Source organism: Abramis brama (assembly GCF_963993115.1).
Source record: "Abramis brama genome assembly, chromosome: 11".
NCBI lineage: Eukaryota > Metazoa > Chordata > Actinopteri > Cypriniformes > Leuciscidae > Abramis > Abramis brama.
In genome coordinates, this window is record NC_139973.1 from 16,447,130 (window position 1) to 16,470,174 (window position 23,045).

The window sequence follows — 23,045 nt, forward strand, 5'->3', positions numbered from 1 at the left end:
TCTACCAGAAGATCCTGATTAGGTAATTACCTTCTGGAGATTAGTATGTTTAATATTTAGCATATTTTGTATTTAAGTACATGCACAGACAGCACAACCCTGTCAAGCTTTCGAGTCATCACTTCACGGCTAGTTCAAGTGCACAAAGTAAAACGTCTACTTTCCTCGTGTTAAATTTGTGTCTTTTTTCCTTCAGTGTTTGTCTCTTTGTAGCACACTTCACTAAACATCCTCTGCACTGTGAACTCCCTTTACATTTGCACCTTTTTAGTTATCTTGAATGACTTGTTTTTTAATCAGAAAAAAAGGAACAGTTTCTTTGAAGAGATGTATCAAGAACAGAGGAACATGTAAGGAAACTGAAAACAAGGCGATGTCTGGAAATTTCTCTGGAGATGGCTCTGATAAATAGATTCTCTTCTCTCCTCGCTCTCAGCCAGATGGCGGCGTTTTAGCCTGTGGATGTGTTAGGAAATATTTAGTAAAGATCAATAATGCCATCCGCCATGTTGGAGCTCCCTGTCACTGCAGAGGCTTGACTGGATCGAAGCCTGACTCAGAGCCCTGCAGGCCCAATGGCTGTGAGGCGCACATGCCCCTGCTGCACAATCATGTCCTCATGTCCACATGACTTTATGGGTATTTACTGTAATTTGGGTTTGAGGATGTTTTGGCTGTGTAAATTATAGGGAGACTGTGATTCATTTTACTCCAGATAATATTTATCAGTGTGGGGTTATTTTCAGTCAGTTCCTGTATAGACATTTATGTTTTCTTTGCTCCAAAAAACAGCTATGAGACCACGATCAATGTTATTAACTCTTTCGCTAATTTTCATAATTTGTGAGACAACGCTTCCCCACCATTTACGGAATTTTCTGAATGAAATGTCGACCCAGGACGAGCTATAGGACCGTGTGAGGGTCTTGATCTACTCCATCTTTGTTTGATTATCGTTCTGAATCCGAATGATCAGCTTTTTGCTCAAAATGTTGCTGTTTTATGAAACTTACCCACGTTCAAGTGTTGATATAAAAAAAAGAATGCATGAAAATAAAATAAAACTTTTTTTTTGTTTTGTTTTTTAAAGCAGGGTCTGTTCTTTCTTTTAATATATTGTTCAGATATTTATACAAACAAAATATTCTAGGGGCCATGACATGTTTGTGAAAATGGTCAAAAGTGCTGGTGGTGGCCGGCAACTTTTTTCAAAACCGCGGGCGGGGAAAGAGTTAAACACAGAGTATCATAAAACATGGAAAGACTAACACACAAAATATAAAATTATTGCTGTAGCATACAGAAATTGTAATTCTATTAACAAAAAGTATTTATAATAATAATAAAATGAATGAGTATAAAACCACAGCATTTAAATCGCATGTCCTGAGAATACAGTTCAATCAATCGGGTTAAAATCTACCTTGGTTAAAATTTTAATTTATAATGTAGTTGAACCTTGCTTTATCATTATTATTTGGGGTGAACAAGTGAACATAATAAAAACACACTGAATACATTCATTTAAATTTGGAGGACAGAATTTACACACACAAAATAAATCTTATTTAAAGTAAATAGCTATGTTTCCAATCAAAGTTGCGAATCTAAATTATGCTCAAAATTGGAATATCTCATAAAACATTTGCAAATAAACCAGCGTTTCCATCCCATGTGTTCAAGAGAACAAAATCATCACTTCCCGGGAAATTGATGCGAAATATCTGAAATGAAAATAGAAATTGCAAGGAACAAGGTAGTCAATGTTACTCTTTTTTTCCTACATCATACGAAACGCAATAAACACTGTCATGTTATCTTGCATTCGGATGCCTGATGTTTGGGAATGCAATCGTGTGAGACGCCTCTGGGAGGTCATTAAACCAAATCATTCTGATGACAGACTTTGGCTCAGACATTTCAGAATGATCAAGCCAACATTTGAGATGCTGTGCAATGAAATTGGTCTGCTGGTTAGTCCAATTATCCAATCACTGTTGAGGCAAAGTCAAGTGAGTTTTTTGTAGCACATCGAGTGTTTTGTTCAGGAAATGTGTTTCCATCGTAGTTTGTGCTCATGGCTTCTTATCGGATAAAAATAAGCCTACGCCTCAATTGAGCGCAATTGAGTTTTATATGTAATTTTTTTTTAATTTATGCGTGTCTTGGCGTTTCCATCCAGCATTTTTTAATGCGATATCCCAAAATGCTGATTAAAAATAGCTGGATGGAAACAGCTAATGTGAAACTGAAGTTTTGACCATCTTCATTGTGAAATTTGCAAGTGAAACAGAATATTGGGACAAAAAATATGTACATATTTTTAAAGCTCTTGTCAAAAAAATTTAATCTGTGCCAAATTACTGAGGTTTTTTTTGTGTCAGTTTGTGAATTTGCCAAATGCTAATGCTTTCTGTCTTTGAAAGTGGCGCTGAAATCAATTTTGAATCAGCAGTGTAATTCAGTAATAGATTCAGTTCATTGTTTGATCTGAAATGTCATAGGTCTTTGAACATTCTCTTTTTTACAAACATCCACCCACCTACATTCACACACAGATACACACACCTACAGTTACAGCACATTTGTAAATGTGTGATGCCATGTGTCTGTGTCTATGAGGCTGTACTGTGTTTTTGTGCTTTTTTGACCCATATCAAATTAGAACACTAATAGATCTCTACGCACCACAGGATTGAAAAAACGCACCAGGAAGGCCTTCGGGATACGGAAGAAAGAAAAGGACACTGACTCTACGTAAGTTTCACTAATTTATACACCGGTATTAACCAGTATAAAGCCTACTGTATCATATTTGATCAAAACTTTGAGTTTTTCTCCACAAGTATGAACTCCTTTATTATCCCATATCATGCTATATAAGTAATAAAAGCCTAGTGTATCAAATATGCAAACTTTTTTAAAGATTTTGTCTAAAGGTTCAATAAATTGTTCCATTAAATAATTTTTTTTTTTTTTTTTCTGACTATTATTTCACATGTCAGCCTTTACAGAGTTAATGAACTTATAGTAATAGCTGTGCTTCCAAAGACAGGCTGATGGAGTTCTCTCACAAACTCATCAGTAATGGAGCATTTGCTGCTTGCATGCTTTGAATCCCTATCCCTTGCTTCATGGCGTGAAAAGGCTGTAGATGAATAGAGGATGTCTGTTTTGAGAGTGTGTCTGTTTGAGGCCCAACACACAGGTGTTACTGTGCCTCACAGCAAAGCCTGGTTAATTGCTTCTGTGCTTGAGTTGAAAAAATAGAGGCTTGCATTTTAAGTGGGCATTAAAGACCTCTTTGTCTCTTTCTTTTGTGTTCTCTGTTTTTAGGGGGTCACCAGACAGAGATGGTGGAGTAAGTACCTCTTAACTTACAGCATCATTTCAAGAGCCAAATGTGCTATTATTTGTATTTTGGAATTTGAATCGATGTTTGTTTTAATTAAGGCTGCAGAAGTTGATGCATTAACATAAGCAAATTAATTAAATGTTTATTCAACATATGAATTCATTCTGTTCTTTGTGAATTCTGAGAACTGAGTGATTTAAATATTCTGAGCTAATTAAAGCAGCAAGGCAAGCACACACACACACACACACACACACGGAGAACAGCCTAGAAGACCATCCATTTATCAGTAAAGGATGACAAATATAAAATAAAATAACTATAAAATAAGCCTTGATGGGATTTAACAAAAGTAAAGTCATTTGCATTCTTTGTAAAGTAAAAAGCGGGAATGGGAGATGAGACTCTGATTGGTTTAATGCACATAAATACCAAAACACACCAATTACTCATTAAAGGAGAACTCCGGTCAATTGTAACATTGAGCTCATTTTTTTGTACATTTGGAGTGCTGTCAGTACAGAGAACAACGACAAAAATCGGTGTTGCCTACACCGTGTTATTCTCTTTTTAAAATTTACACCCTGTTGACTTCAATGGGGCAAGTTTTAAACCTGCTTTTAGCCTCTTAACATCCTTGATGTGTCATTACAAGTGCACAGGTCATGTGAGTGATTCCTTCGGGGTGAACGCGGGTGAATCTGACTGCAGTAGATGTGAAAGATATGAATAAAAATGATGTTTAGGTTAGGTTTAGGTTTAGTACCTGTGATCACGCGTGTGAACTCGACAATCGACTACTGTGGACTTCGACCGAAAACAGGAAGTAAATACAGGTATGTGCGCTGGCTGAATAAACATCATTTTTATTCATATCTTTCACATCTACTGCAGTCAGATTCACCCGTGTTCACTCTGAAGGAATCACTCACATGGCTGGGCACTTGTAATGACACATCAAGGATGTTAAGAGGCTAAAAGCAGGTTTAAAACTTGCCCCATTGAAGTCAACAGGGTGCAAATTTTAAAAAGAGGATAACACGGTGTAGGCAACACCGATTTTTGTCGTTGTTCTCTGTACTGACAGCACTCCAAATGTACCAAAAAATTAGCTCAATGTTAAAATTGACCGGAGTTCTCCTTTAAGAGAATAGGGACAACCCTTTTAGACCATGCGCCTGGCGCGCCGACCATTTTTCCCATCGTTAAACTAGCAAAAGTGGATTCGGACACGCCCTAAGTGAACTTGCGCCCTGTGCTTTAGACCATACCTTTGTGTCTTTTGATATTTTAATAGTTTGACAGCCCTAGTTTTAATGCATCAGATAATCAGTGTTAATGTAAGCAATTTCTTTTTATGTGAAGCCTTATTTGAATTCGAGATTTGAAATGGTGGAAAATAATTCAAATTATGTCTTTATTTTCTTCATGATGGATGACCGTGACACAGGAAGCCCAAGAGACTGAATCGGTACTGAATATAGAGATAGAAGTCTTTTAGCTAGAAGTGAATACTCACTAAGCACCTGTAGATTCAGCGGCACCCCTAACTAGGCCCAAACTCATCTCATCTAAATATCAGGGAATTTGAGTGATGTTGCTAAAGTTGTGTTTTGATTTGCTCAGTCACAGAAAAAGACCAATGGGGCTCCAAATGGCTTCTGCGGGGAGATTGATTGGGAGAGATATGTAAGTACATCTTTCAAGATACTCAGTAAAGCATATGACAGCTAAAGCCTACTACATTAATGGCCATTTAATTTAAACTATCAAATAATACTACTGCTTCTGTAATAAAATCTCACTTCAGTTCTTTTCTCTTGCAGAACTCGCCTGAGGTAGATGAAGAAGGATATAGCATCAGGCCAGAGGAGGAAGAGGGAGATATCCTTTAATTGAGCCATAAATGATTTTGATTTAATTTTGACAATTTTGCCAATAAAAATTCATAATTGTGTTATTTAATTCTTAAGAATGTGTAAGGTCTATAAAATTCATCCAGTGTTGTAATAATGGGAATTTACAACTGATCCCTTAACAGCCCTCCACCAGCCCCCAAAGAGAAGACTCACTTTTTCTCCTCCAGTGAGTCTGAAGAAGAGGAGGACCACCGCAAAAAGTTTAAGATCAAAATCAAACCCCTGCCAGCAGACGCTAACTTTGCAGCTCCCTCGGTAGATGAATTAAAAGCCTCCATAGGCAACTTAGCTCTGTCTCCCTCGCCTCTGGTGAGTCCAGCCAATGTTACCCATGCATCCCAAGCTTATGATATCATTTCTTGTCACTTTTTCTTCCTTAAACTTAACATAGCAGAGAATATTGTGCCATGTGATACTCTGTGTCTTAATGGTTTTGTACTTAGTACTTATTTGGACATCCCTTACAAAAAGGATACTGTGAAAGTACCATGGAATGATGCTTATATAGGGTACAATGGGGCTAAAGGCTCTCCCATACTGTATGAATGATAAAAAAATCTATGTTTTTATTAAATAATGATGGATCAACATATTTTTTGGGAAAAAAATCATTGAAGTTGTTTGTTTTGCTTAAGGTGGTGAGGCCGCCCTTTTACCCCCAGTACTGATACAAATACTTTTGCTAAAGTTTAAAGTTTTGCATACTATCTAAGTTATCTAAATAATCACTTCACTAAAGTTTGTACTATTTTCAGTTTATTTCGATAAGTAAAGGAAATGCATTTTTGTTTAATAAATATACCGTCATTAAAATATGTTCATTTTAAAAACAGATTAAAAAAAATAAAAATAAAAAAACTTCTGAAAGCTTTGAAGGAGATTCCATAAAAATGCAATATGGCTTTTCAGTAGTAACAATAAATATGTGTTATTATATATGATTAATATCATAGTTTTATTATAAATATAGTGATTATCTCTAAGGTGGACAGCCAACTTAATAAATTATATTAAACATCTGAATATAACCATGTCATGTCACCAAATGGAAAAATCATCATGTTGTGCCTTTATCCCCAAAAGCAGGGGCGTTTTTTTTACCCCAGATACCATACTTTTACATATTCGTCTATTATTGAAAAACTGTTGATTTAAATTAAAAAAAAATAATAATAATAATTTTAGATAAATTTAGCAGAGATTGGACTTTGCACTGCTGCCCACAATTACATTAAGGATCAGTCTCATTTCCACGTATATATCATATTGATATATTGTGAGTTTATTGTAATCCTGCTTTTTCTGGTTTATGTTGACAGTAAATCAGTGCATGAAGTAGTTTGAGAAACACTTAAGCCCTATTCGGATGGGATTAATTTTACATGGAGAGATGGGGTAAAGTAATTATTAGAGCTTCTCAATAATTTTAGTCCCGTCCGAATGTGCCATCTCAGTAATCAATGTCAGTAAAGATTACGGCGACTTTTACCTTCTGTAAAAAGTTTCGAAAAAAATGACCTCAGGTAATGCTAATCCTGTGCGAATAGACCAGCTGTAAATATGTACGTAAATATTGCGTCATTTCCTGCTTAAAAGTAGTTTTCCACATTTTTTCAAGTACAGAGGTGCTTAAAGAAGCATTCAGTTGCGTTCTAGGCGGTGGGACAACCTCAAGTGTTTTCCACATACCATTCAGATCAAAAAGAAGGTTGAAAGCACTTGTTAGAGGCACAAAACTTCTTTTAGCTTTTGGTAAGTGCCTATTACCAACAGAATCCAATCAGAATTTAATTAATTTAATTAATAAATCGTTCGACTGGACCTAACTGTTTATATATATACAGTTTGAGATTTCTTATCCGAATTGGCCATTACTATTACAGACGTCCTGTGATAAAATTACATTACTCCATCTACCCTTGTAAAACTAATCCCGTCCGAACAGGGCTTTAGTGTTTCTGTCAGTAAGGAGAGGAAACAGCTTGTTGCACGGATGCAGATTTTATATGTATTGTATAAGGATACTCATGAAAAAGAGGAAGTGCTTTAGGTTCTGTATTAACCTTGTCAACTCAGTTGTATATTCACATGATGACAAAAGCCACAAGCCAAACTTGGCTAACAGTAGAAAGGCCTTTTTTTTTTCTTTTTTTTTTTTGGAGCCTTGCTTGTAGATGTGTGGTTAATATGAGGCTATCTCACTGTGGAGGCTGGTGCTGGAGAGGACAGTGTGAGCAGTTTAGATGGAGCTGCATGCCATTTTAATAGTCCAAAAACGCCTACCTGCCATTTCACTAAAAACATTGTTGAGTTTCGGCAATCTATATAGCTGCATCCTGTTAGTTAAAGCTGTTTTAGGGAGTTTTAAATGATATTTTTAGGTGTACCTTGAATATATGCTGGAAAGTCTTTGTGTTCCCTTCATGCAGCATTCAGGAGATGAATATATATGTGTGGACAGCACCTGTCTAATCATTCTCCACTGGCTCAAAACAGACTTATCTTGCAAAACAGTATTCAAATTAGCAAGATAATTTTATAAAGCATTTATGTTACAAAAGATTTGTTACAAAAGATTTTGTGGATCATGGTTTCCACAAAGATATTAAGCAGCACAGCATTTCCAACTTTGATAATAATAATAAATGTTTCACCAATCATATTAGAATGATTTCTGAAGGAGATTTCTGAAGACTGGAGTAACAATGCTGAAAATTAAACTTTGCCATCTCAGGAAATAAATGACTTTTACTCATTTTTAAATAATTTAAAATAGTTATTTTAAATTGTAATAATATTTCACAATTTTACTGTTTTACTGTATTTCAGCCTTGGTGAGCATAAGAGACTACTTTTAAAAAACATTTAAAAAATGTTACCAACCCCAAACCTTTGAACGGTAGTGTACATGGTAGTACAATGATACTTTTGGTACTTAGTGTTTGTGAATTCAGTTTACAATTTTAATTAAAAAAACTCTTTTTTTTTTAACTCTTTTTTCTTTATACTTACTTCCCTTAGGATCCATTTTCAGGAAACACAATGTAGCCTTCCATTGTTACGCTGATGACATGCAAATTTATCTGCCTTTGACCAGCGGTAATGAGAATGCTGTTAGTAATTTATCAGCATGTTTGAATGATGTAAAGGCATGGCTCTCAAAAAACTTTCTTTTCTTGAACTCAGATAAATCAGAAGCTATTGTTTTTGGCCCCTCCGAACATAGAAGACAATATTTACCTAACCTTGATCTTTTAAATTTCACTATTTCAGCAAAAGTTCATAATTTAGGTGTGGTAATTGATAACAACTTACAATTTGATAGGCAAATTGCCTCGGTAGTGGGCTCTAGTTTTTTTCATCTTCGCTCTTTTTCTAAAATTAAATCTTTCCTATCTAATGCTTCTCTAGAAGTTGCTATTCACGCCTTTATAACATCCAGGCTAGATTACTGCAACTCTCTGTATTATGGGGTTTCTAAGAGTCAAATCTCTAGATTACAAATTGTTCAGAATGCAGCAGCACGTTTTCTGAAGGGAGGTAAAAAATTTGATCATGTGACACCGCTTCTTAGATCCCTTCGCTGGTTACCTGTTCAATATAGAATCGACTATAAAATTTTACTACTAGTTTACAAATCCTTAAATAATCTTGCACCAGCTTATTTATCGGATTTACTTCACCCATATACTTCAAATCGAGAACTGGGATCAGGAAACAAATCCCTCCTTCGTATTCCTAGAACCCGCTTGAAAAAGAGGGGAAATAGAGCTTTTGAAGTGGTGGGCCCCACTCTATGGAACAATCTTCCTATCCAACTTAAAATGGCTTCCACTTTATCTGAGTTTAAAGGTGCTCTAAGTAACTTTTTTATCTTAACCGAACAGCTTCAGTGTCATTGGAATGGTTATATGACTGTTTTCGGGTTGAATGGTGGTCTTCTCGCACCCCCCGAGCGCCTGTGAGCAGAAAAAACACACTTGCAACTTTGGGCCGGCGGACCGCCGGCCGCAGCGTCAGAAAGTATCGCGTGATATCAGGTCTCGCGATGTAACGAATTGCTTTACGGCACTGCACACATACACTATCTAAACATTTATATGCTGGCCTTCTGTGTATCATACATACCTCAGTGGACATGGCTCCGTGCGTTCGCCGTCTTCTTTGAAAACAAATGCTCAGGACCAGCGGGAGAAGATGGTAGGGGGGCGAGTCGTCAACGAGTTTTGACGACAGTGTTGTCAAATATTTATTCCGAAGCTGTAGGGGGAGCTCTAAAGAGAAACCCGCGAGCAAAAAGCGAGAAAACAGCGAAGAAATCGGCAAAGCTGCATAATGCTGCTTTAAAACAGCGCTAAAAACTCACTTGTTTGGATTAGCTTTTAATGTGTAATCTACTTGAACTTATCTTTTAATGCACCATATTTTGATTGACGATAGTGATGTTGTTGGTTCAATGTGTATTGTGTTTAGATTATTGTACAGCACTTTGGTCGGCCAAAAGCCGGTAGTAAATGTGCTCTAGAAATAAACAAACTTGAACTAGAATACATCTACTTTAGCCCTTCTGAATACCATACAGATGACTAGCTTTTGCTGATAACATTTTCCAAATTTCCATCATCCATCAGATTGTATTAAATAATTTGATAACCATTAACTCACAAGCGAAAATATGCTGAGAACATCCGGTTCATATGGTGTGTGCGGTTAAGATTCCACAAAGATTATCTCTCCAAACCGAAGTATTGACTTTTAAAAACTTTTTTCATTGGTGACATCATCTAAAGTCTGTCTGACAGAGGTCATTCAGATGAGATATGGTGTAGATGAGTCTTATCTGACTCACTGAGTGTGTCTTTATCTGGAGTCAGAGAGAGTAGGAGTTTCAGGCGGAGTCTCTTTGACTAGAGTGTCGCTCTGTTCTCTCTCAATAATTCAGCTTGGAAACTGGGCACAATGACTCCGCTGCATAGTGCGGCAGGCCTACTGATAGGTAGGCATCCCGGCCAGAACGTGTCACAAGAAGAACTCGCACGCTAAATTATTCATACACAGATACATGCAACTCTGTCAATGAGCTTTTAAAGCCCTTTTTGTGTCTTGTCAATCAGTCTTACTCAGATCTACAACTCAGGACCACCTACCTTTTCTTGTTCTGCTTTGTTCCTGAAATTAATTGACACTCAGATTGGTCTTTAGCTGTCACAAAGTAATTCTCTTTTCTGGGGTTTTCATTAGCTCTTATTCCCAAAGTTAAATCTGCGCATCTATGAATTCCTCTCTCAGTATGCTCAATGAATGCTAATCCACAACCTTGAGCAGTTTTCTGAATGTTTTCAAACAGGTGAAACCTCCTGTCTGCTGTTGGTTGAACAAACGCACAGCCCCACCCAATTCACACCTTTGGTTGAGTCAGTGTTTTTGCATTTGCTGGGCTGAACAGAATGCTCAAGCAAACAGAGCTTTTTAAGATGTTTTTGAAAGTCCCTTATGCCCACCAAAGCTGCATTTATTTGATTCAAAATACAGTAAAAACAGTAATATTGTGAAATATTTCTACAGTTTAATAAAAAATCTTTTTAACTTTTCTATTGTAATATTTTTTTTTAATAAAATTAATTTATTCCTGTGATGGCAAAACTGAATTTTCAGCATCATTACTCCAGTTTTCAGTGTCACATGATCCTTTAGAAATCATTCTAATGTGATGATTTGCTGCACAAGAAACATTTCTTATTATCAATGTTGAAAAAAACTGTGCTGCTTAATATTTGTGTGGAAACTGTGATATTTATTTTAACAAATTTAATAGTCTACTCTCAGTTTTGATACATTTAATGCATCATTGACGAATAACAATTTCTTTAAATTCTTTGGTAACACTTTAGTTTAGGGTCCAATTCTCACTATTAACTAGTTGCTTATTCATATCACTAGGATATTGGCTGTTTATTAGTACTTATAAAGCACATATTAATGCGTTATTCTGTGTGACCATATTCTAAATCCCTTAATCCTACCCAATACCTAAACGTAACAACTACCTTACTAACTATTAATAAGCAATAATTTGGAGTTTATTTAGGCATAAGTCGTAGTTAAGAATTAGTTAATAATGAGAATTGGACCCTAATCTAAATTGTGACCAAACTTTTTAGTGCCCCTAAACTCTTAAACGGTAGTGTATATTCAGAAAATATCAAATACATTTCTATGCACATTCTGAAAGTTATATTGTTATAAAATGTTTAACTACACCCTGCTAATTAAATTTTTAGGAAAATCATCCTACAAATGGCTTACTTGTACTTTCTTTGTATTTTAACATCGAAAAATTACACGTTCTTTAAGCAGACATATTTTGACCTCAGTGACTGAAATCCACTTTGTCCAGTATATTGGAACGTCTGGCATTCCTTACTCATGAATTAATCATCAGTCACATGCCCGTCCTCTGCCATGGCAACCTGTGCGTATTTGTGTAACCATGGTGATGGATTAGCGATGAATACTCGACAGAAAAGTGTGAGCAAGGTTGAACAACAGAAACTATACAATAGTGATCGTGCTCTCTCTCATTTCATCAGAGTAGAGTGATAATTCATACATCTTGTTGTATTCTCTAATATACTCCACCTGAGTAGTCAGCGCAGAGATATTACATCAAGCCAACCATCCAGAACGCAGGGAGAGATAAATGTAACGGTGGGGTTACAGTCGAGCAAAAGCACAAAGGCATGGGGTTTCTTAATATAGCACACCTCTCGGCCAGGTACTGGGTTCCAGCTGGTATTCATGTTTTATTGATAAGCTTTGCTTCTTTATTAAGCCTCTATGGGCAGTCATCCAACAAGAGTTAATAAAGCCACAAATTGTAAACCCAGTGTGCTCAGAGCCTGTTTGATCATTCGACTGTCTTAATTCCAAGTTTAATGTTGACATGTAGCAAGCCAAAGAAATTTAAAGAAAATGTTCACCCAAACTAACGAAAATGTTGCCGTTTATTCACCTTAAACTTGTTACAAACCCATATGACTTTTCTTTTATGGAGTCCCCATGAGAAGAAATATTTTAGAATGTCCAGAGTGCTTTTTCATTTTGGAGATTGGAGCTGTGAAGTGTGATGCTCCAAAATAATTGAACAAATACCATTAAAAGGAGCCCATCTTGTTCGCTCTTTTATACATTTTCTGAAGGTGTTCAATAGTTTTGTATCAGGGAAAACACATAAATAGTGGCTAATCTAAAAATGTCATCACTTTGCCATAGCCTTATTATGCATCATGCCTATACAGATTTATTGTTGTTTCATAAAAGAAAAAAAAAATCTGGGAAATGCTTCAATATAAACTACTGTTCAAAAGTTTGGGCTGTGTAAAATGTATGTATGTATATATGTACTGTATATAAATATAAAATAATATATTAAATTCAAGTAAAGACATTAACATTCTATTTCAAATAAATGTTCTGTTCTTTCTGTTCTGTTTCCACAAAAATGTTAAGCACCACAACTGTTTTCAACATTGATAATAATAAGAAATGTTTCTTGAGCTAAAATAAATAAATAAAAAGTGCATATTTGAATGATTTCTGAATGATTTCATGACACTGAAAACTGGAGTAATGGCCACTGAAAATTCAGCTTTGAAATCACAGAAATGATTTACAGCTTAAAAGATGTTAAAATAGACCATTTAAATCCACACAAGATCCGATTTTTCCGCATCCGTTCTGAGCCACTTCCAAATGTGGTTTTAAATCAGATACATATTTGATATCTGGACATCCGACCTACGCCTAAACACGTTTATCCGAATTCCCCTTGCAATTCCAAGCCAACAAAAGGCGAGGGCGACACAAAGATAATGTAGATTTATAATGTTGTATAATGAAGCAGACGTGCCTGTATGAACCAGGACTAAAACTCACAGCATTTTTACTGAGGTGGAAACTTAATAGTTTAGAAAATGTACACAAACATAGAAACATTCATGAGCAAAGAAGAGGTTTTCAACCTCTGCCCCGTAAATCTTTGAAATAACAGCTAAAATAACAGCTTTGCTACTGGAAGCTATTTCTCAGCAGTGAGGTGATAACGTCACTGTTTTTGTAAATAAACTAACAAACGTATTCACTACATACAGACGCACTCAGGTAATTCACGATCTCTCTTTCAAATAAATGAAATCTTACCATGCTACAAAAATAACAAAAGAAAATTACCATTATTTTCCTGTCTATATCCGGTCCGTAAGATTTTGCGCTGCAAACATCCATGACTGCTTTTAATTTATCCATGCTGGCAAATAATCATGGCCACCCGACGTGAATTCTAAAATAATTTTGGTATGGCCATTCAATACCTGAGGGTCAACAATGTCACATAGTAAAGCGATCACCAACAGAACTATTTTGGGCAGATATTGGATACCAGTTGTGTCTAAAGTGAAAGTAAACAGGCGGGACAGAAAATTGCATATGGTCATTCGGTCACATCTTTGCATTAAGACTTGCAGTATAAACAACTTCTTTTAAAAACTTTCAAAATCTTAAGGACCCCAAACTTTTGAATAGTAGTGTATAATATTGTGTTCCATGGAAATATAAAAATCAAATATAAGTTTGGAACCACATGAATAATTGATAACAGAATTCTAATTTTTGGGTGAAACATTCCTTTGATGTGCTTATTAAATTGATTTTTTATATATTTAGTAGCGTTCACTAAAGCTATGAGTAAAGTCATTCAGGTCACTCACTGAGATCTTGATCTGTTGCCACGTTTGACTGATCTCCTTATTAGCTGAGATATATTACAGTATGTGCTGGAGGCGATATCTGTGGTTGACAGAAAAATTGACTGGGTTTGCACAGTGTTTCATCATACTGTAATCTGTGTTTGAAGACATTTCTGCCTTGTCATTCCTCTCAAATTCACGTGTGACGTATTTGTGCATGCTTACCAGCACTATACTATTGTAGATCGATAATGCTCTCTCTTCTTCTGTCTCTACCCTGTCTGTCTTTCTGTTTCTATCTGTCCTTACTTTAACGCTGGCTGATATAGAGGAATAGTCCGGTAAGCTGTTTATACTTTATCCTCTTTTAGAGTGGCATCTTCTTCTAACATTTCTCTTTTGGCATGGTCAAGTTTGCATGCATGGTGTTTAATATTGACGTTAAGAACTGATCTAGGGTCAGTTTGTGTGTTTAGAGATGGACTGTTGGATACTGAAACAGGCAATAGACTGTATTGACTGTGTAGTTTGTACTTTGTAGTTTCATTATAGATGATGGATAATGTCATTTTGCATCTGGTGTTTGTTTATGCATGTTTCACTTCAACACTTTTCCTCTGTTTATTATTTGAATGAGTGGGCCAAAAGCCTTAGTCATCAGCCCAGCTCTTATATTAAAGCATTTGATTGCATGCCAGTTATTTGCTTGCCCACTCTTGGCTCTGATTGGGGGTGACCATTGCTTACAGCCTATTGGATTAGACTTTGTCACTGGTGTACTGTACATCATTCCTAATCACTCAGAACTCACGGGCCACACTCAGACTGAACTCTTGAACCCTTGTTCCTGGGCTTAATCCAACTATGATGGAGTGAGAATAAGGAAAAAAGAAATATAATGAAGTTAAATTAGAGTTAGAAAGAATAGATGTCCAAGGAAAATTATCTTTCTTGTCCTTTCGTTTCTATTCTAACTGTGAATTTGGTCCAGGAGTATTATGCATGACCACAAAATTTATCTTTGAAATCTCTGTAGTGAGCTGAGCAGTACATACTTTCTATGCTTTTGGATCCTCTGAAGACCAAACAGTGCTAGAACAGGCAGTACTGCACAGGTGCAACGTTGGCAATATGTGCATAAATGCCATTTTTAAGAATTGCTGAAATCTGGATATGTTTCATATATTCCATATCTTCCCGAGCTATATTATAATTTTATGTAATAAACAGATCAAAATTGAAGTAATTCACTCTTGAATTGTCACTGCCTTCATCTAAAAAAACTGATCTTTAATTGAAAATCATCACTAAAGCACAGCATAAAGGTGAACATAGTCTAATTCACACCATGCAGTTCAGAAGCAGAGGTTGCTTTTGATCGAAGTCTGTATTACTGATTTATCACTTTCTGACCAGGTGTCTCTTCTCTCTTCCTTTTTGCTGGTCACAGAGACGTAGCCCGGTAAGTGCCTTTTACAATTATTTTTCTGTTCACCAGTGCTTGAAACACTTCAGTTGAAGCAGTCATACAGAGGGAGAGCTTTTGAATTTTGAAGATATCTATGTTATCAATTTAATGAAATAAGCAAAATATTACGTTTAAAGAGACTTAATAGTTATATATTATGATATTTCCATATAAAGATGAAAAGGTCAGTAGGTCAGTTGTCGTAGAGCCTTGCTTAAGCTATGTTAAAGAGTTCTTAATCTAAATACTTTATGATATCTATTATCTCACATTTTAGTCTAAAAAATGCCATTTTGACTTAAAAGGAAAAACAAATGCTGTGGTCTATTTGAAATTCATATCCACCATGAAGAACCTGTGATGTAATACCATTTATGACAGTGTTATTTGTTACTAATGCATCAATGAGTCAGATAAGATTGTTCATCAGTCAATCATAGGAATTTTCTGTCAGCTGTAGAATGCATTATGAAACAGTAATTTACTGGGCATCAAGGCATTGGTTCTGTCTGAGTTTGCCTCACCATTCCCTTGATTAAATTTACCCATAATGCACTATTTTCAGCTGATGAGCGATATGGTGTTATGAGCTTTTAGTCTTATGAATGTTTTGGCCTTCTGTCTGTTTCAGGGGCTGGCAAAAAGAAACCCCAGTAAGTACACTTAATACAATTTATTCTTAGGTTTATGAGTCTGTTGTCTATGTCTTTTTAAATCTGACAATAAATAGTTGTCTGGAATTAAATTGTCCTGTGAATATGGAAGTGTGCTTGCATATGTAGGAGTAGGTGTGTTCATATGAACATGATGTTATTCTCAGGTGAAGAAATTGCACGACCGAGACGTGTTGTTCCAACGCCCGCACCAGCTCTTGCCCCGTCTACAACACATGCACCTGCGCCTGCGCCTGCGCCTGCAACTGCACCTGCACCTGCACCTGCACCTGCACCCACTCCCGAGCCTGCTAGGTATCTATACTCACACTTACACACTTTTTGTCTGTTATTTCCAAGTGTATTATTGTTCACAAAAACTATTACAAATACGACAACTAGCAAAGGAAAAATTATATTGTTAACTAAAATAAAAATGAAATAAATGAACTTTGCAGAAGACCAAAAATGCAGAAGACCAAAAAACTAAAGCAAATTACAGAGAAAATAATTTTTATGCCAAAGCCGGATGGTCCAATTGAATTAATCTCCCAAGCCTGACTGTAATCTGTAATAAATATATAATATAACTGGTTGCTTTTAGGTGTAGGTAAAATACATTTTGCTGAAAAAAAAAGTATGATAAATGCAGCAATGATGGTGCATTTATATTACATTTTATTGTCCGCAGGTACTGCAGTATGTAGTGTTGGTGTGAATTTTACAAAAAGAATGGTTATGTTAATGGTATTATTTTGTGCAAACTACAATTTCTGGAACTGAAATCTCAAAGTATTTATTTACCAATTAAAATATCTAGTTCAGTAATGACTGCGCAGGCTGATAGGTCATTTACATGCAATCCGCAAGCAATTACATCATTACCGCATGACACAAGCTGATTGGCCTCTGCTGATCCTGCAAGCCAATGAGATTGCTTGCTCAACATAAAAATCTCTGGGGCTGAATCTGAAAGCGCCCCCTAAACCCTCATTCACTATTCCCTACGTAAGTCCAATAGTACTGTTCACTTAAAGAAGTGAATGAAAAGGAGTGAGCGAATTCAGACAGCCGTTGAGCGTACATCAGTTGTATACTCGTTAATGCAGTGCAATGTAATGTGGAATTGAATAAGTGCACTCAATAACATTCACCATGGTTTCAGACACCACTACAAATGGCTTTCCCCTCAAATAACGCCCGATTTGAGGGTATAGGGGGTGATTTCGGATTCAACCTGGTTCATTGTTTGCTGTAAGCTAGCCTGCAGCGTGCTATCAGAGTTCCTCTGAAACTTCCACCTCCCTTAGCTCCACCTGACCAGATCTGCTACAGGATTTTTTGTCTATTTATGCAATAGCAGCATATTTTACATGCTCACAGCAGTGTGTCTGTGTATCTATTAGCATTAGCAAATCCATACTTGCTCTGTAGCAACAATAATCAACAAAAGCAGCATCAGTGTAGCAGGTCTAGTCCGCCAAGATCAAATACATTAACATTGCCATCTTCAAAAACATGTTAAAACTATTCAGAGAGTTGACATGATTGAACTAAGTAAAACCTCAATTGAAAACCAAAATACAAAACAGAATAAAAATAAAAACTAGTTACATTCTAAATAAAAAACGATGCATATATATAACCATGCTTGTTGCAACTTAGAGTCTTTTAAAAATTGTTTCAAAAAGTTGTTTAACTGAGTCTAAATGGATTATATCACAAACTTTTAGAGTTGCAGCCTGAATGTGACTAGTCTGCATTTGTGTGGATGAGTCATGCAGATCTGGCTTAATTCTCCTCCATTTTAGTAATAAGAAATCTCCAGTGCCAGAGGATGCAACAGCCTTATTCGGCCCTCCACTGGAGACAGCCTTTGATGAGCAGAAGACCAGTGAAGGTACAGTATAGCACCATATCCTTACCTCTTAGTTCTGCTCATGGATGTTGATCTGTCATTTACAGGGTCACTGAATTTTAACCATTCACAATCCAATACAAGCTGATCACGGCCCAGATTCTTTGTGTTACTTCATTCACTTGAACAAAAATTCATTTTTCTGTCATATACAATACGTGTCTTCAGGAGACTCACAGAGGGTATGAAGATGATGCTCATATTTCAGCTATAAGTATTTAACAGTACTGTTTGTTTGCTTATAAAATCAGTACTTGTTTTTAGCTTTATGTAATGTGAACTATAGAACAAAACATTCATCAGTGCGTGCTAGTTGTGTTGCCACCCACTCAATTCCATTTGCAGCAGTTGAGATTAAAACAATTAGATTTACTGGCCATTTATGACAGATATAGGGATAGATAAGTGTTGCATGGTGATTCCTTCCTCTCTGTGAGTCACACATCTGTTAATTCTGCTCCCCATCAACTGTGTATCATGTCCTTTTCCATAAATTAGCGGTGATAGAGGAACCTGGGGTTTGGGGTGCACCCCTGCCTGAGCAACACCTAGAATCCTCACTGGCAACACCTTTTCCTACAGGAAGTAAGTCATTGCTTGTGTGGCATGATTGCCATCATCCTGGTATCATAAACCCATAAGTTCCAAAATGGTCGACTGAATGGAAAAATCATAATTGCCTCCAGTTTTTGAATTTTAACTTCCCCTTTGGCAGTCTCCATTAACCTACTAATTTCTCAAGTCATTAGCTATGAAAGCAATGAAGAGTCATCCAGCTCATCCTGTACTCATGTCTTTTGGTGACGGTTTACTCAACGTGGCCTATTTTCATGTGTGTCTATGCTTAAAAAAAGCAAAATGATGCTGAGCTGTATCTGTGGGCTTAAGTTAAGCTTAAGGCTATGATTATAAATTAATTTTGGCCTTCTAATAGTGATATATCTCTGAATGTATATTTACATAGATATGTAAATACTAGGGCTTGCATGACTACTCATTTTTACTAGATGACCAGTTGTCTAGGAAAGTAGTCGACTGAACTGAGTCAGTATTTACCATCAATGACTCAAAGACTAACTGCCTCAATGGTCTGGGCAGCTGGAGAGTTTGATACAGTGAGAAAGTTGAAAATTGCAAAGTGCTTAAACTATTAATTTAACAAAGCTAATAACATGCAACTACATGGATGCAATTTGTGTACAGAGGAATTATATTTTTGTTGCCATATGAAACAGACTAAAGACTAGTTGTCGAACTAATGCAACTCTATTTCTCATTGCTAAAAACTTGGTATGTCAATAGAATAAAATAAATAATTTCTAACCAGTCTTTGAAATCAGAATGAAACAGTAATGATATAAGCTTTGGTGTATTTTTAATTAAAACAAATTTATAAACATGTTAATTCTGAGAGCTCTAATAAAATCTTTTTTCTATCAAATTTTGTATGGGCCTTTAAGCACCCTCGTGGTCCCCGGGCCCTAATTTGAAAACCCTTGAACTAGAGAACTAATCATAGAAATGATTGACTAATTGACTAGTACGTGCAAGCCCTGGTAGATACACACTAAACAAATAAGTGATCCTTACATAAATTAACATAAAAAATGGTTACATCCTAAATAATATGAAAGTAGTGTGAACTACTAGGTCACAGAGAGTGAAGGGTTATCATAGAGTCTGAGCTATTCATCCCATGCCACAGTCCCTTTCTGTTGTCCCTGACTGCCTGAATGAGACCTTGCCTTTGCATGGTGCTGTGGGGCATGGAGACATGGCCTGGTGGGGGGTGTATGTGAGAGCTTATCTTAGCTGCACTAATGTCATTGCAGCTCTGCCTCCGCTTCCGCCTAAGAATGTGCCGACCTCCCCTCCTCCGATTGAATCTCCTGCTACAGAGCCTACTGGTAAGATCCCCCTCCACCCAGGCCTCAGATAACAGGGGTCTTATACTGCTCCTGAAGGGCCATTGTCCTGCAGATTTTAATGCCACTAATTAAGCACTCCTCAACCAACTAATAAAGGTCTTAAGGCATACAAGAAACTTCCAGGCAGGTGTGTTGGAGCTAAACTCTGCAGGACGTTGGCCTTCTAGGAGCAGGTTGGGACACCCCTGGTCTGTACCAATATTGGGCCCCAACAAGTGTGTGATTGGTTTGTTTTGTGCTCGTCTTTTATCCCTTGCCTTTTCATTTGTCTTCCCTTCTGTTTATGGCCCGCTAATAACTCTTCTGTTCCTTTATGATATATGTGTGGTACCTGATGCAGATGTACAGAAAGAAGAGGAAAATTCAAGGCCGACCTCACAGAGGCCCTCTATAACTGATCTGGACAACATCTTTGGTCCAGAAGACTCTCCAAAACCTGGTCAAGATGCTGAAGACAAATGGGTCTGCTTCAATGATGCGTCACCTGAAAGACTTCCTCCCTCTGAAGGAGGAGAGCCAGCACCTCCACTCCCCTTATCTCCGCCTCTCCCAGCAGAACCAGCACCCCCACTACCTAAATCACCCCCTCCATCTGAGGAGCCGAACCTTTCTTTACCAAAATCTCCACCTCCTCCTGCAGAGTCGGCACCTTCTCCTCCTTCCAGTGAGTCACAAAGGGAAAGCCCCCCACCTGTTCCAAATGTTCCCAAAGACACCACTCCTTCTCCTCCAACTGTCCCGCCTCCTCCGGTGGAAGAGGCCCCACCCCCACCGACACCAGATGATCTTTTTCAATCCACTACAGACTTTTCGTCATGTGCTCCTCTGACAGAGACCCGATCAGACTCAACTAACAGCCCGCCTACCACTGTAAAGACAAGTGTATGCACAATCCCTCCGCCCTTGGTTCTGAACCAAGAGGACAAGAAAAGCCCCGATGAGATTCCATCAAAAGAGGACCCCAGTGAGAGCAGCACTTCACCCAAAGAGATTTGTCAAGGACCACGTTCCACACCTCCTCCTCCACCACCTCCTACATACAGGGCAGTAGTGTCATCACCAGGGCCCATTCCTCCAGCTAGTACAGGTGGAAATGAAAGTGGTGAGTCTGATCTAAAAACAAAACAGTCAAACGGACCAGTGGTTACTGAACATTAACGGTTTAGTTTATCCGAAAATAAGCATTCTGTCATCATTTACTTACCCACCTGTATTCTGAAACCCGAATGAGGTTCTTTTTTCTGTGGAGCACAAAATTAGTTATTAGCAGAAAGCTTGTCTTTCCACATGTTGAAAGTAAATGATAGCCATGGCTATCAAGCAAGATTTTCCAAAAGAAAAAAATTTCAGTGAATACTTCAGTCTGTTCCTCACACAAAGCTATCACAAGGCTTCAGAATACTTGAAATATAGAGCTAAAGTCATATGGACTTATTTATTATTATGCTTTATGTTCCTTTTTGGAGCTTGACAACTGCTGGTCCCCATCTACTCCAATAATTTGAATGAGAGCAGCTCAGACATCTGGTAAACTTCTCCTTCTGTATGTCACTGATGAACGAAAGTCACTCAGGTTTGAATGATGAGTAATAATCAGTATTTAATTTTAGGTGAACTAACCCTTTAAAAAATGACAACCACCAATAAAAAAATTCCACGTTATTGAATAAACACATTTTGATTTATAGAATATACCCTTGGGTAATAAGCAGTAACAAAAGTTTCTGTATATTGAAAATGCATATAAATTCAGTTAAGTCTGAATTTCAAGTCGTTCTGCTCTAGTCACCACCATGTAAAATGGATTTTTACAGGAGAGCCTTCTTAGTAAGAGGGGTGAAGTGAAATGTATCTGACAACTTTTTGCCTCGTTATTTTCTATATAGAGACATGTACATTCTCACCACTCTTGTGCATAATGGTACTACTACATTTTGGGGTTTCGTGTTTTAGCAGTGCTCTAATCAGAAGTGTCATGCATCTATTTTTATATACCGTAAACATCTTCATTTTCAAAGATACAAATAATGTTTTGTTTTCATTGTTTCCACAGTATATTCTAAGCATCCTGGCTTTCTATAGGTGATTTGTGAGGCTATTTTGATCAAGTATTGCCATTTTATCCAAATTAGGTAGAACTCTTGAATGGGCTTGATGCATGTTACTGTTTGTATGGCTTTGCTTTAATGGAATACTCTTGCTCCACAGGCTCCTCCTCCCCTGTACGCCCATCTACCCCATTGGCTACCAGCAGCTCTCCCCCTCCCCCTCCCCCACCTCGGCCACCCTCACGACCCAAACTGCCTCCAGGGAAACCAAGCGTAGGGGATGTGGTACGTGATAACATTAAAAAAATGACAATACTTTCAAATGGTAAATATTACTGTCCCTGTTAGTTCCCTACAGTCTCAGTGTCACTGACCTTTTTATGACCCAATTAATTTTAAAAACCTTTATAGGGTGTAAGAACTCATTCCTCAGAAAACCAGACCCAGCCTTAAAGTTGACATTTACTACATATTTAGTTTTCATTCAATAAAATTCTTTATTTAATGAAACAAAAAACAAGGAACACTACCACAGGGTGCTCAGAGTAAATTTCCTCCTGATTACCTGACCAGAATGATAAACTCCTACTCTTTTGTTATTGAATATCCCCTCTGTCTATTCTTCCTTTTCCCTGCTTTTCGCATCAGAATCGGCCGTTCAGCCCCCCTGTACACTCGTCAAGCCCCCCTCCTCTGGCTCCGCTGGCCCGTGCGGAGAGCACCTCTTCCATCTCCTCCACCAACTCTCTGAGTGCTGCCACCACTCCCACCGTCGGTAAAGAGCTCTCCGTGTCTGTGTCAGGTGTGACTCCATTTCCCATCATTCTCTCTGCTTTGCCATGCTGCTCCGTCTTTATGTGTCTGCTCTGGAAATCAGCCTTTCTATCTAGGATTCAGTGTAACAGGGGCCTCTGTTTCTTAAGGTGCCATAGTGCTCAGTTGTAATCACAGTTTTGCTTATCATAGACTGAATAATAGCTTGACTATGTATGCCCATTGTGCATCATTTTGT

General features: G+C 37.3%; 1 protein-coding gene across 22 annotated transcripts in view; it reads left to right on the plus strand.

The window, feature by feature from the left end:
• The window catches only part of sgip1a (SH3GL interacting endocytic adaptor 1a), a 60,992-nt gene that overhangs the window by 24,433 nt on the left and 13,514 nt on the right, over positions 1-23,045 (plus strand). For 7 of the 22 annotated variants that reach the window (XM_084128934.1, XM_084128923.1, XM_084128938.1 and 4 more), the window contains 16 exons: positions 2,694-2,757; positions 3,337-3,361; positions 4,806-4,826; positions 4,982-5,044; positions 5,182-5,239; positions 5,405-5,583; positions 14,348-14,359; positions 15,469-15,480; positions 16,118-16,139; positions 16,307-16,454; positions 17,951-18,039; positions 18,556-18,642; positions 19,890-19,964; positions 20,326-21,087; positions 22,194-22,318; positions 22,682-22,835. In XM_084128934.1, coding sequence (XP_083985060.1) covers positions 2,694-2,757; positions 3,337-3,361; positions 4,806-4,826; positions 4,982-5,044; positions 5,182-5,239; positions 5,405-5,583; positions 14,348-14,359; positions 15,469-15,480; positions 16,118-16,139; positions 16,307-16,454; positions 17,951-18,039; positions 18,556-18,642; positions 19,890-19,964; positions 20,326-21,087; positions 22,194-22,318; positions 22,682-22,835 — 1,896 coding nt within the window. Of the gene's footprint in view, positions 1-2,693; positions 2,758-3,336; positions 3,362-4,805; positions 4,827-4,981; positions 5,045-5,181; positions 5,240-5,404; positions 5,599-14,347; positions 14,360-15,468; positions 15,481-16,117; positions 16,140-16,306; positions 16,455-17,950; positions 18,040-18,555; positions 18,643-19,889; positions 19,965-20,325; positions 21,088-22,193; positions 22,319-22,681; positions 22,836-23,045 lie in introns of all 22 variants that reach the window. The other 15 variants (XM_084128941.1, XM_084128928.1, XM_084128942.1 and 12 more) reach the window with 9 other exon arrangements.